Source organism: Tasmannia lanceolata, unplaced genomic scaffold (assembly GCF_043159265.1).
Source record: "Tasmannia lanceolata isolate RefF3 unplaced genomic scaffold, GAP_Taslan_0.1 ptg000013l, whole genome shotgun sequence".
NCBI lineage: Eukaryota > Viridiplantae > Streptophyta > Magnoliopsida > Canellales > Winteraceae > Tasmannia > Tasmannia lanceolata.
The window spans coordinates 7,061,515-7,075,707 of NW_027518690.1; the positions used below are offsets into that span (position 1 = coordinate 7,061,515).

At 37.2% G+C, this 14,193-nt stretch overlaps 1 protein-coding gene and 1 pseudogene across 1 annotated transcript; both read left to right on the plus strand.

Annotated features, from left to right (window-relative positions):
* Positions 1 to 10,236: 10,236 nt before the first annotated feature.
* On the plus strand, positions 10,237 to 11,130 carry LOC143890643 (protein FAR1-RELATED SEQUENCE 5-like). The gene has a single exon (XM_077395338.1). It carries the CDS (start codon positions 10,237 to 10,239, stop codon positions 11,128 to 11,130), a length of 894 nt encoding a protein of 297 aa, XP_077251453.1.
* An 84-nt stretch (positions 11,131 to 11,214) lies between these two features.
* On the plus strand, positions 11,215 to 12,167 carry LOC143890644 (protein FAR1-RELATED SEQUENCE 5 pseudogene; annotated as a pseudogene).
* The last annotated feature ends 2,026 nt before the right edge of the window (positions 12,168 to 14,193 follow it).

Here is a 14,193-nt window from a genome sequence, read left to right on the forward strand (position 1 = left end):
TACTGGTAGACTAACTTGAAACTGGCTTGATTATCAGCTTTGCTACATGTTATGGGTTGATTAGTTCTAGAGAAGCAATCTCAGGCCTGATACCATTTCTAACAAAGAATTATAAACAACCAAAATCTCACACTGACTTGCTTAATGGAAATTACAATGCAAATACAGAGATTTTATATGATGTTTGACTGTATAAACCTGTATTTTTCTAAAAGTATGATTCGCCCCAGTCCATAGGATGATCCAACCCATCCATTTGTTGGGCCACAACATAAATAGGTTAGGCCGAAAAAAAATTTCCATAGGATGATCTTAGCCATCCTATCTATAGAAGTTTCCATAATGTGCAGTCCCTCTATAGATCAGAGGGCTAGGATCATCCTATGGAAATGATTTTTGGGGCCCAAAACATGGATGGTTTAGATCATCCTAGGGAGTGGGCTGTACCGCACATTTTGAAAAAGAGTAAGAACTACAACCCTCTTCCCATTAAAAAAAAACTCCACTTTCATGGTCAAGCCGTACTGCCGTAAGCCGTTTATGAGGACTTGGGAAAGTGAATTGAATTTAACATGAATTGACCCACATTTCTCTTTTTTTTGCCTTTTTCTTTCTTTCTTTCAAAAACCCCTCATTAAATGTAATTTCTGATATTGCAGAATGCTCTCTCTGCATCCTTTCATTTGAGAAACAGAAATTCCACATTTATTTTATTCACTTACCTCCACTTGGGTTTTATTTTATAAATCTAGAAAGCTGATAAGTTAACCTGCAAATTGCATTGCATGTTGAAATGAGGAAAACCCATATGTGGTTAACCTTTCTTAACATTGAATGCTTTTCAACAACCACTTTGCTGCATATTTTCTGCATCCACATCTGGTGTCTTCTTCAGCTAATTTGTTCTAAAGACTTTGATACCTTTTTCAATGTGTACTATTGTACTATGACGTAAAAAGCACTACTCTTTAGGTATAACTAACTTAAGAATGTGAGATTAAACAATGCATTTGAAACTGTTAAAAAACCAATTTTTTAAGTCCAAATCTAAATAAAAAATGAAGATAAATCCATGGTTTGGTTGATTGACAGCACAATATTTCCTGTAATCACGCCATAGGGATTTAACGTTTAATTCAACCACTCAAAAGTTAGAATCAAAGTAAATAAAAGGTAAAAATTAACATTTCAATGGAGGGTGTTTTTTTTACTTGGTCTTTAAGGACAAGACGATAGTTCCTTCTCATTGTCGTTTGTTTATGAGTCCTATATGTTCTTTCTGTTTTTTTTTTTTTTTGGGTGGAATTTTATGTCATTCATATTTGTATCCCTTTTCATGTGTGAAAGAACCAATTAGTCCAAAAGCTTAAGCTGTTAGAGTTGGTGCTAGTTAAACATTTATACTTGCAACACTCCCCCTCACGTGTGGCCTCTCTTTTTTTTGGGTTGGATGTACACATGAATTTTTAATATCAAGGAGCTGTTGGGTTTTGAACCCAGGACCTGCCTTAAGGCAATAGCTGTGATACCATGTGAAACAACCAATTACTCCAACAGCTTAAGCTGTTATAGTTTGTGTTTTGTGTGCCATTTATACTTCAACATCATGTTATCAAATCCCATATAAATCTAGAAAAAAAAAAAAAAACATTACTACATCTACCTTTTCAAGCCCTTACTGCTTTTTAGCATTTTATAACCAGAGTGAAAATAGGTGAAATTCAGAGCCCATTGTTGCCGCAGTTTTCTTTGAAAATAAACTGAATTTTGAACTGGGTTTGTTCTGTTCAACAAATGTCTGGTAACACCTGATACTACACTTTGTTTTTCTCACCAAAACGTAAAAGATCATTAGATTTTGAGGTCTGGTTGGTTTGTATTCTTCTGATAAAAATGGCAGAAGTTTGAATAACTTGTTTGGTTTTATTCATATGTATGCCTGCCATTTAGCTCTTGAAAGTCATTTCCAGTTAACTTTCAAGTATCCAATGTACTTGTCATTTGTTTTTTCCTTTCTTTTCTCTACCTCACCTCCATTTGGCTCCATTTTTCTTGTAATATCTCCTTTTATCTCTCCAGATACTTCCAAATAAATTCAATCAAAGAGAACAATAGGAACAAACCAGAATTCAAATTCCAAGCTTGAAAATTGTAGTCAAGTGTAATTTTCAGAAATCAGGTTCTGTCCCTAAATTTGACTATCCTGTGATGAGGAGCTTATAATTTACGATCCCTAAAATGACTAATATGCCCCTTTACTTGGGTTGAAATTACATCTTATTTTCTAATTCTTATTTTAAGAAAAAAAATTTCTCCATGGGTGAAATGAATGATAGAATTTTAGTAAGTTGTCTAGAAAAAAGAGTTTGTTTTTCTCTTATCTAAATTCCATAGCAGGATCCTGGTTCACTTGTGGTCAAATGACTGGTTTAGCCCTAAAATTGGAAGAATTAAAACATGACATGCTAGTGGGGACCACACTATATGAGAAAAGAGTTCCTACACAATAGTGTAGATAAGTTATCTACACACTAGTTTAAAATACAGTGGGGATGACATTGTTCGGGTGATCCAAAGCATTCATTTGATGGGCCCCTCAAATAGATATGTGCCCCCACTGTATTTTAAGCTAGTGTGTAGATAAATAATGCGGCATCCACTGTATTTTAAGCTAGTGTGTAGATAACTTATCTACACTGGTGTGTAGAAACTCTTTTCTCTTTCACAATAGGTGTAAAATTAAACTCCATGACCTCTCTGCAAATGACTGTTTTGCCCATTGCATTCATCAAAACCCCCACTTCATCCGCAAATTGATGGTGATTGATAACTACAGCTTGAATTTCCTGAATTGACTTTAGGATTATCTTCCTTTTGTCTTGTTGGATGGATTGGCTATGTATAGAACAACAGGATTTAAAAGCAAGATTAGCAAATAGTAGGCATTTGTATGTTTTTAAAAGAGCATTTTGGTCCATTAAAATTTGATGTTCTCTTTGTCTATTCAGAAAAGGATAAGAGGCTATGGCCATTTTCTCTGTGAGATATATTTCCTTAGAAATATGCGAATTGGGGAGAAAAGCTCTTTCTATGTGACCAGATTCATAATTAATACAGAGAGGCTTTAGCCCACATGGTTCTAGATTATCATGATCCTTGTTCTGAGGTCCCCAACATGTAGATAACTTAGCTCACGAGATTTTACATGATGTGTGGCCGTATAAACCTGTATGTTTTAAAAGCCCACTCCATAGCAATGATCCAAACCGTCCATTTATTTTACCACAACGTAAATAGGTTGTGCCGCAAAAATCATTCCCATAGGATTATCCTAACCCTCATATCTGTAGAGGTTTTCATAATGTTTATTCCCTCTATAGATCGGAGGGTTAGGGTCATCCTATGGAAAAGATTTTTTGGGCACAACCTATTTACGTTGTGACCCAACAAATGGATGGTTTGGATCATCTTATGGAGTGGGCTTACGACCACACATCATATAAAATCTCCTTAACTAACTATTTGATCATATAATTTAAATATGGGTTCATGTCCATTTATCTTAATTATTCGTTTACAAGCCATTGATCATACAACTAGAATCATCCAATAAGTAAAACTCTCTAATCATGTCATATCCATGAACAACCTCCCCACATGCCAAAAATTGTTTCTGGTGATTACCCAGGTTAGTGAGCGGTCGATTGGTTTGAGTAGTGTGATGTGCGTTTACGGAGCGAATGTCAAAAATTCAATTCTAGGGGTAATCAATTTCCATTCCCTATGATGAATTTCATGTGGTAGAGAAGAAGAGGAGAATGTCCCCTATTCCTTGGGCTATAATTTCCTTTTAAACAAAAGGACTTTTAAATGACACGATTCCAAAGTGATGGCTATAGTGCTGATATACGCATTGCAAACGACTTCAAAGAGAAGAATCTGATTAAATTCTTAACAAAAGAACACAAACAAATGTCAGTGCGAAGCACATAGAATCAAAGAGAAATGCTCACAATAACTGGTGAATTCATTTCATCGGATCTTCAATTCATGTTAAGAAACTACAACTAATGAAAAATAAAAGATAGCGAAGAAAGATAAAGTAACATAAAGATAAACTAATACATGTTTGGTAACTAATACATCCCTTTATATAGATATATCTACCATAATTTTCTTTAACTGCTCCTGATTCTTAGAGGGAACTTGCTATAGCTACCAACTTCTACTTTGAATGTTAAACTTCAATTCATTGAGTAACTGTTGTCTTTTTCCCTTGAAAGAAATGACCATTTCTAAGGGAGAATTTAGCAACCGATAACTCAGTTGAGCACATGACCGATTTCAAATTCAAAAATGGTTGTAAACATATTCCTTTTAAACTAGAGATTGTTCTTCTCTTCACTTGTTCAATGATTCAAACTATGCATTTATTGGGCCCCATTGAAAATCTTCTCCTTTGGATGATCCTAACCTTTGATCTTAACCCCAATGGCAATGGTGCAATCAGAGGGCTACGATTGTATTATCCAATAAAATCTCCGAAAGTTTTAAGATAATATATTACTTCAATTTTTTATAAACCCGCTAACCACCTTGTCGTTTGCACTTTGCATGTCACTAACGTGGGAATCTTTTCTTCTACTTTTTCCATTTGATCTGGACCGTTCATCTTCTTTCTGAACAACTGTTATAGAGTATATTATTCTCCTCAACTACAAGTCAAAAAACAACATCATTTGGGTTGTTGACTGTTTTCACTCCAAAAAACTAACCATATTCAATGTATTTGAAGGATTTATGTCAAGTAATAAAAGAGTGTGAAACACTGATACACATTGCTTGAGACTTTCGGCTAAAAAAACATACCCATTTGGGTTAATGACAGAGTTGACTAGTCTAGATCAGAAGCCAACCAGGCATGATCTTGAATGTTGTCCTTTCACAACAGATTTTTGAAAGAGAGAATCAAACTCTTGATTTTTTTTTTATAGAGAAAAAGGAATCCATGTTAACAAAAGGCTTGGATTTTAGATATGGAAAGTTTCCGTGATCAATGCAACCTTGTCTATGAAAGGGAGAGGATGAATCTTCTCAATAGATTGGATGGTCTTGGTCTTACTAACCTAATTCCTAACCTAACTACTTTGAAATTGCTCACTTTACACTCAAAGTGCTCTAAACCTTTAATTAACCAAGGTGGATTGTGATTCCATTGAAAATTGGGTTATGATTTGGGGAGCTTTGCAGACTTCTAGAGGCAATGCTTTTAAGAGTCATGAAAGAAAAATAAAGTTGAGGTTGAAGATTGGTGTAATGGGGATATTTAATGAGTAGCAATTCATTTGGGGTGTGTGCATATCAATCATGAAGAATTTTACTAGGGTCGTTATGCCGACAGAAGGTTCTCAGTTCTCACAAAACCCATGTCTAAACGCTTTGGTAAAAGTTTGGAGGATTGCTGCCAAAAGGGTCTCTCTCTCTCTCTCTCTCTCTCTCTCTCTCTCTCTCACACACACACACACACACACACTCCCACAGACCATCCTTCCTTGCCTTTTGCTGTCTTATTTAGAAAATAAGTAAACAAAATAGGAGATTTTATATGATGTGTCCCCATGGAGGCTAGTATTTTTCTGCCACACACATCACATAATGACTCTGCATAATAGATATCTGTTGTAAATACAAAAATACATGCATCTTTTAGTTTTTTCCCTAATTCTTACAAAATATTTTTCGAATTTTTTTGAGCATTTGCCTTTTGAAATCATTCTCGAATCCAAACTAAATAACTATACTTGTAATCAACAATGCAAGACACATTGAGGCTATTTTACCACATCATACTCCTTGTACTCGATGCTTAAAACTAGCGAATTTGGACAATTTCTCTCTTAATTTTACTGAGAATCTAGTGATAGTGAACCTTATAGATCCGACATGTAGATCGAACTGACTGTGAAGTTATCAATAAAGACAAGATTCTCCCATTTTCTTTCGGAGCTCGGGTACATATCGTGCCGATGATTTCTAAGTGTGTTGCTTAATTTAAATGTTGAATCCCTAGGATAAAGTCAAGACAATGAGACAGCGAATATGGAAGCTGGTATGGCTTGATTGTGAAGGAATAAGCAGCCTAAACAAATCTAAGGTGAAGGCTGATTCTCTCAACAGTCAATATTATTAAATGTGTGTTCTTCTTTCTATGAGATATAAAATACAATCACTTCAATATTGTGTTTTATATGGATCTTTCATTGGATTAAAACATTTAAAATTCCCTCCTAATCACATTGCATGGATGTAAATTACTATAACAAACGTTCAGCTGTAACGAAAAGATCTGCTAGAAAAGATAACTAAACATAGGTCGGGTGAGGGGTATTTTTGTGGGTACTTTTGCTACTGAATTCTATACAAATATTTTTAAAAAGGACGTGTGGGCCCAAGCTTTTGGAGTTCTTGAGTAGAGAAAATCATTTTCCTAAAAGCTAAACAGAACCCACAGAGTTTGATGTTTGCTTAGGATTTCACCCAAGTTTTGGATCTTTTGAGAACTTTTAAGACTTGTTTGTCACTCTAAAAGTGTTATCAAACTTCGAAATTGAAACTATATTGATATTAGGTGACTTTGGTGATAAAGTTTGAGGTTTCGCGTGAAGGTATTGAGGGTTTTCTTACATACAACTTATGATTCTTAAGCCATGTTTGTAAACTAAAAGGTCATGTTTTGAACTGATATACTATTATTCTTTTGAAAGCATGTTTTAGCATGTTTTTACTTTTTAATATTTAAAAACATGTCTAGTGAAATTAGCCTAAGATTAATATCCAACATGTAAGAGAGATTTTATTTTGCAATGGGGGTTGCAAAATTGGCCCTTTGTGTTGAAGTATAAATGATAAAATAACACCGACTCTAGGAGCTTAAGCTTTTGAAGTAATTGGTTGTTTCACACGGTCTCAGAGACAAGGCAAGTCTTGGGTTGAAATTAAACCGAACAATTCCTTGATAATAAAAATCCCTGTAAGGACTAACCAAAAAAAAAAAGGAGCCACGCATGAGGAAGAGTGTTTAACTATAAATGATTATAAATAATACACCAACTCTTAACAGCTTAAACTTCAACACGCCCAAACCAAAGAGTATGCGACATAGATAGTAGCATTCTTTAAGGGTGAAATACATAGTTGATCTTGAACCACAAGGGTGAAAGGCTTTTACAACCATGTGGATAAGGTGGCCCATGCACTACAAAAGAGAATTAGGAACAGTATTACCTATAGAAAACGATTGAAAATCTCAGGAAATCAAGCTCAAGTAGAAAGTACACTTCCCACCCCTTCTTTTGACTATCTATACGTACGTAGAGATGCTGTGGGCATGACATGGTTTAGAGACTAAGAGTGCATCTCTCTTTCTTAATTAATGGGATCCAGCTACACACCACCCATGTGCCACTAGTTGATGCATCATTAAACACAGTGTTGTTTTTGTAAAAAGTTATTTGCATGCATGGACAAAGGTGTCATACATGCTTGGGGCTTCAAAATTCAAATAGGAAAGCACTCGTGCAAAGCTAAAGACATTGCACCATTTAATATAGGAAGTAATGGCCCTCTCCACATGATCAAGCACTCGTGCAAAGCTAAAGACATTGCACCATTTAATATAGGAAGTAGTATGGCCCTCTCCACATGATCCTCACATGGCTACATGAGAAGCTTGACCAATACTAGGAGCTTTTACCCTTGAAGCTTTAATACGACTGTAGGAAGAAACACAAATGAGAACCTTTCATACAAGCATGCAAAACTAAAAATGAAAAAGAATTTTTGTCAGATGCCCATTTCAGTAATGACCCACAAAAGCCCAACAAAAAGCACTGCTACCAGGGTCCATTTGTTTGGCAAAACATGTGGCTAACAACATTATTGGTTCCGTCCCTTCACCTCGATCTGTTGGACTTTCCGTATTGGGGTGATGTTAATCTGATGCTAGGGATTGAACCTTGTCTGTTGGCCCAATTTGTTTGGTAAAACATGTGGCTAACAACATTCTCTATTGCATAGAATGTGCAATTGTTGGGCATATGGCCAACAGAGCACATGAGTAGGTTAAGACTGGACCAAAAGATGCTATGAGCCTTCGAATTGAAGTTCGAAGGGAGAGGGTGAAACCTGTTGGCCTGGGCAGCGTACTGGCCCAAATCAGAGGTTGGCCGCATGGTCCTAGGCTTTGTGCCAGCAATGCCCCACACACGACTTTGATACCACTTGTAGGATCGTTGTGCAAGGGTATTATAGTCTTTGTACATGTAACCCATTTGGGTGCTCGCACACACACGTGTGTATATATATATATATATATATATATATATATATATATATATATATATATATATATGAGGAAAGTGTTGGTGAGCTTAAGCGCCCCAATCACATGGGTCCCACACTTTCTGTGGTGATCCAAACCATTCATTTGCAAGGCCCTATCATAGATAGGGTGTGTACCAAAAATCAGCTTCATAGGATCATCCTAACCCCTTCATTTGTAGAGGACAAAAATGGGCAGATTTGTGGACAAATAATGTCTGTCCATTTTGACCTCCACAAATGGATGGGTTAGGATGATCCTATGGAGCTGATTTTTGGTACACACCCCATCTATGTAAGGGCCTTTCAAATGAATGCTTTGGATCATCCTAACAAAGTAGGCCTCAATGTGCCAACACTTTCCTCTCTCTCTCTCTCTCTCTCTCTCTCTCTCTATATATATATATATATATATATATATATATATATATATATATATATATATATATATATATATATGAGAAAAGTGAGTCTGGTCTGCCGACCAGAAAACCCACTCTACTCCTCCCAGTTTATAAGCCGTTAGATCATAAGTGAGTGATCCAAGCCATTATTTCTTTTGAGAAAAGATCGAATAAAATTTGAGTCTCATTCCAGCGCTAAAAACGAACGAGGAAAACCCATTTCACCGCCCATTTGCAGAGCTCCTCGCCGTCCATTTGCAGAGACTCTCAAAACCCATTTCACCGCCCAAATCAAAACCCAACCCATTTCCAGAAAACCCACTAACCCATTTCCAGAGATTCTCTCAAAACCCATTTCACCGCCCAAATCAAAACCCAACCCATTTCCAGAAAACCCACTAACCCATTTGCAGAGATTTAAAAAATCAAAGCCGGAGCTGTGGGATCTCAACAGGTGAGAACCCATTTCATCTAAACCCATTTGCTAAATTTCTCTCCCAAATCAAAGCTTTCTTTTCAAAGCCGGAGCTCTCTTCTCAGGTCTTGGTGCGGCTTTGAACGTTGCAAAACCCAAAAATGGTTCAACTGTGGGTTTTGATTTGGGTGAGTTTCCAGAGATTTTAAAAAAGAAAAAAGAAAGGGGTTTTGGCTTGGATCCCTCCTTCCTCGTTCGTTTTCAACATTAAATCAGGTACTTTCTCTCTAACTCTCTCCTCTTTCAAGATCTCTCTCGGATTTCTTCGTTTTTTTTCTTTTGAAGCCATCGATTGAAAGCTAGGTTTTTTTTTTCGGAAAGATCTGTAGATGTTTTTGAAGCCATGGATTGAAAGCCATGGAAAGATTTGTAGCTTTTGAAATATCTGTAGCTGTTTTGAAAAGAAAGCTAGGGTTCTTTTTTGGTTCGAAACCCTACCTGCATTTTTCAATCCATGGATTTCAAGATGGGTTTCTTTGTTGTTTCGAAACTGGGGTTTTTGTTAGCTGTTGTTCTAGGTTTTGGTAGATGGTTTTGGTTTTTTGCTAGCTACTGTTTATTTTTTTCCTTTTATAGCTGCTGTTTTGTTTCGAAACCGTAGTTTCATCCACATCGGTCTTCATATTTTGCTAGCTGCTGTTTTTGTTTTGGTTTCGAGGAAAAACTGGATTGACCAAACAGAAGATTGAGATTGGAATGGTTTTTGCTAGATGGTTATTGTTTATTTTTCAAACAGAAGGTTTTTACGAAAAAAATGGATTTTGGTAACAACTCATTAGCATGAAAATGGATATTTAGCTATCGTTATACAGGAAGCAGAGGAAGCATATATTCTGTTTCTATTGGGAGAACCATTTATTTCTATTTTTGTATTCGAAGTAAAATGTTGTTTATTTGAGATTGGAATGATTTTCTTATGGCTTTTTATTTACTGTGGTTGTTCTTATGAGAAGGGATTGAAGACGTTGTATAGAACCGATGGATAGCAGTAATGAGTTGGAACCTTGTGTGTTATCTATTGATCAAATTGATGCAAATATGTTACTTTTGATTGAAGATACAATGTCAGAAGCTAAAGGAGTAAATGAGAAAGTTGATGGAGATGAAGTAGTTATGGTTGATGGGGGTGAAAATCTGAATGAGGCTGCTTTGGTAGAAGGTGATAATGATGTGGGATGTGGTGGGAACTTTAGTACGCATATTAAGGATGATTCTCAGAGCAATGCACGTATTGTACCATTTGTTGGTTTGAAATTTGAGAATGAAGTAGCTGCCTATCAGTATTATAATTTATACGCATTGGTTACAGGCTTTGGAATTCGGAAAGCAAAGACCGCTACTTCGAAGAAGGATACTAAAGCTGTAGTATGGAGGAGATTCGTATGCGATAAAGAGGGGTTTAGAAGCTCGAATGATAAGCGACGGGCTGGAAAAGAAGTGAAAGTGTGTCGCCATAAGCGGGAGGGTTGTGAAGCGAAGTTGGAGATATCACTCAAAAATGGTAAGTTGGTTGTCACTGCTTTTCAACCCACTCATTGTCATGCTCTCACTTCCCTTGACAGAATACGATTGCATCGTTCACATAATGGATTCCATAAGAGCAATGCCTGTAAGAATTTGATAGATTTGCTCCGAGATAGTGGGTTGCCGCCTGCTGGTATTGCGAGGGCTATTAATGAGTCATGTAAAGGATCAGATGAACAAATCACAACCACTCAAGTGGTTTTCCGTCTGAGAATACGAAGACAGAACAATATGGGGAGAGAAGCAGTCATAGTAGCAGAACATTTCCAAAAGAAACGATCAGAAGATCCAAACTTCTTCTTTTCTATGGAGTTGGATGAGGTGGGCAATTTAAGATCTATGTTTTGAGCGGACGCACGGGCAAGGACTGCGTACCTAACATTTAGTGACGTAATTGTTTTCGATGTTACGTACAAGACTAATAGGTATCAAATGCCTTTCGCTCCATTTACTGGGGTGAACCATCATAGACAGTCTGCCCTCTTTGGATGCGCACTACTAGCAGACGAGAAGGAAGAGACGTTTACATGGTTGTTTGAGCAATGGTTGAGGTGTATGTTTGGGAAGGCTCCTGGTTGCATAATTACCGATATGGATGGGGCAATGCGAAATGCAATTCAGAGTGTATTCCCTAGTACTCGCCATCGGTTCTGCCATTGGCACATCAAGAAGCATCTAGTTGAGCATATTCCAGCTTTTAGAGACCCAACTAGTGACTTCGAAAAAGATTATTCTCATTGGTTTTATAGGAAAACAATATCAGATTCTGAGATGGAGTGGAAAAAGATGGTTGAGAAATATAACATTGGCGAAAAAGACTGGATAGCGAAAATGTGGGAGTCGCGGAGTCATTGGGTGCCAGTTTATTTTAGAGGCACGTTCACTGCTGGCATGGTATCCAGTTCACGTAGTGAGAGCATAAATGCCTTCTTTGATGGCTTCGTCAATCAAAACACAACTTTACAAGAATTTGTCCAACAATATGATAGGGCACTCGTTGCTCGTCGTAAGTCCGAATCTCAAGAAGACTTCAATACTAAATCAACAAAATCTGTATTGAAAGGAAAAAATCGGTTAGAAGCCCAAGCAGGAGATTTTTATACGAGGGCATTGTTTACCATATTCCAAACCGAGTTTACTAAAAGTATTGATCTGTGGGAAGATGAGACATGTAAGAATGGCAACGTCACCGAATACATTGTTGGTTTCAGTGATGACCCAATATGGAAATGGTCGAAGGTTGTGTATGAGGAATCTAAAGAGGGTGTAAAGGCTACATGTGCATGTGCGAAGTTTGAAATTGAAGGGATTTTATGTAGACATATACTCCGCATTATGACCTTGAAGCGTTTAACGAGCATTCCTGCGAGATATATCTTACATAGATGGAGTATTGGGGCGAGATATCATGTTGGTGGTGGAGTGCCTACAGGAGAAGAAGATAGTGATGACGCTAGTCCTCTTCAGAAATGGTGCCTGATAGGAAAGCATCAACGCCTTCTAGAAGAAATGCAGAGTGATAAGAGTCTCTTCAAGAAGATGAATGAAGCTTTTGATGCTTGGTTAGCGGAATGTGAACAAAATAAGTTGGTTGAGCAAATTTCAATGCCATGTAGTGGCAGCCAAGTGGATTCTAACTTTATCAGGGAAACTCCTGAGATTGTTATTCGCGATCCCAAAGTTGAGAGAGCCAAAGGCCGCCCGAAAAAAGCAACACGGCATAAATCTCCTTTAGAGGTGTCTCAAACCCAGCGCAAGAGGAAGAAGTGTGGAATTTGTGGTCTTTTGGGCCATTACCAGACAACGTGTAAAAAGAAAAGGAAGGTTTGGATTACTGCTAACATTTTTCTTTTTTTCCCTTAAATATTTATTGTTCACGGGATTTAACATGTAGTACATTTTTTTCTTTAATATATGTGTCGATAGATGCCCACAACAGAGGTGCCCACAACGGAGGTGCAGGAGGATGAAGACGTAGCGGAAGACGAAGAGGCAGACGAGGAAGATGAAGAGGCAGAGGAAGAAGACGAAGACTGAATATAGATTGAACAACAATATGGAGGTAATTTCTACTTCATATGAAATGGTTTATTTGTATCAGTTGTAACGGCCTGATGATGATCCTTATTCTTGTTCATGCAAGGTATTTGAAGTTCCAAACAGATTGTGTGCATTCTGCGAATTGTTTTGGGCTTACTAAATTGGGAAATGTTTATGGATTGAACTTTATGTTATGGCAATGTTATGGAGTCTTATGCTCTGTTATTTAGTGCTATGCTTGCAGCTCTTTTGATTTCAATCTTTGGCATGCTGTAAATTGAATTCCTACTATTATCAAATTGAACTACTGTTGTAAGAACTGATTTTTAATTCATACTATTACCACATTGATGTTTAAGCCATGATAAATTGATGGTCTTATTTTTTTTTAGGTATTGAGATACATATGCAGACAAAGTGAGTGAGTGGTTCATCATTCTTGGATGAAACCATTTTTAAGAAGAAAAGGCTGTGTATTCATCTTGCTGCAAATCACAAACCAGATATATTGTCTCCAGAGATTGCTTTTAAAGGTGTCCAAAATTTAGGTTTTGACAGGCTTATTTTCACCAAAGTTTCAACACGACAGCATTTTTGGCATGTCTCCATATATGAAATTTCAGGCAAGACATATTTTGGTAGAAGGTTCCTAGGGCCTGCTGTATAGTATTTTTCAGATCTTAAAACTTGTTGAAGTTATACACAGTTCATTTTTGGTCTATTTATGCTGTCACTTGCGAGCATTTGATCAATGAAAACAACCCAATTCCAACATTCATGAAAGCTCCAAAGACTACTCAGATTAACAAACAGAGAAGAAAGCCATATCTTTATAACTAGAGTCCAACAAAATACATCACTCACCCGTGCATGCTTTATAAGCATCTTTATTCATAGAGAAGGAAAACAAAACCTTCATCTATCTCCATAAGTACACCTCTAACTCAAGTAGAGGGTGTTTATAAGCATAACTTTCATTTTAAGATGAAGAGCGGCCGCTAGGAGGGAAAAGGATGTGTTGCTGTTCCCTGTTGTATTTGATATCTTGGGCTTCCTTGTTGGAGATCCTGTAGGAGTTGGTGAGGACATCAAGGGGCATTCCTCTGAGGGCAGAGCGAGACCCATCCAGAGGGCTCTTCATGGGAGATGCTGAGGTTTGGAACTCTACCCATTCGAAGCCGTTGTCCCCTGCCTTTTTTGTGGCCTCATAAAACTGAGGGACCACGAAGAGATCACCTTCCTTTACTCGTTCATTGAACTGACTCTAGTTTGAGAATTTTTATTAACCACTTGCTATTCATCTTGGTGCCTGACTTTGTAACATTCATTCTCTCTTCCGCTTTCTCAACGTTCCAAAAGTGGCAACCGAAT

Excerpts from the sequence above, each read along its gene's own strand:
- LOC143890643 (XM_077395338.1), top strand. The coding sequence starts at position 10,237 with ATGGATAGCAGTAATGAGTTGGAACCTTGTGTGTTATCTATTGATCAA.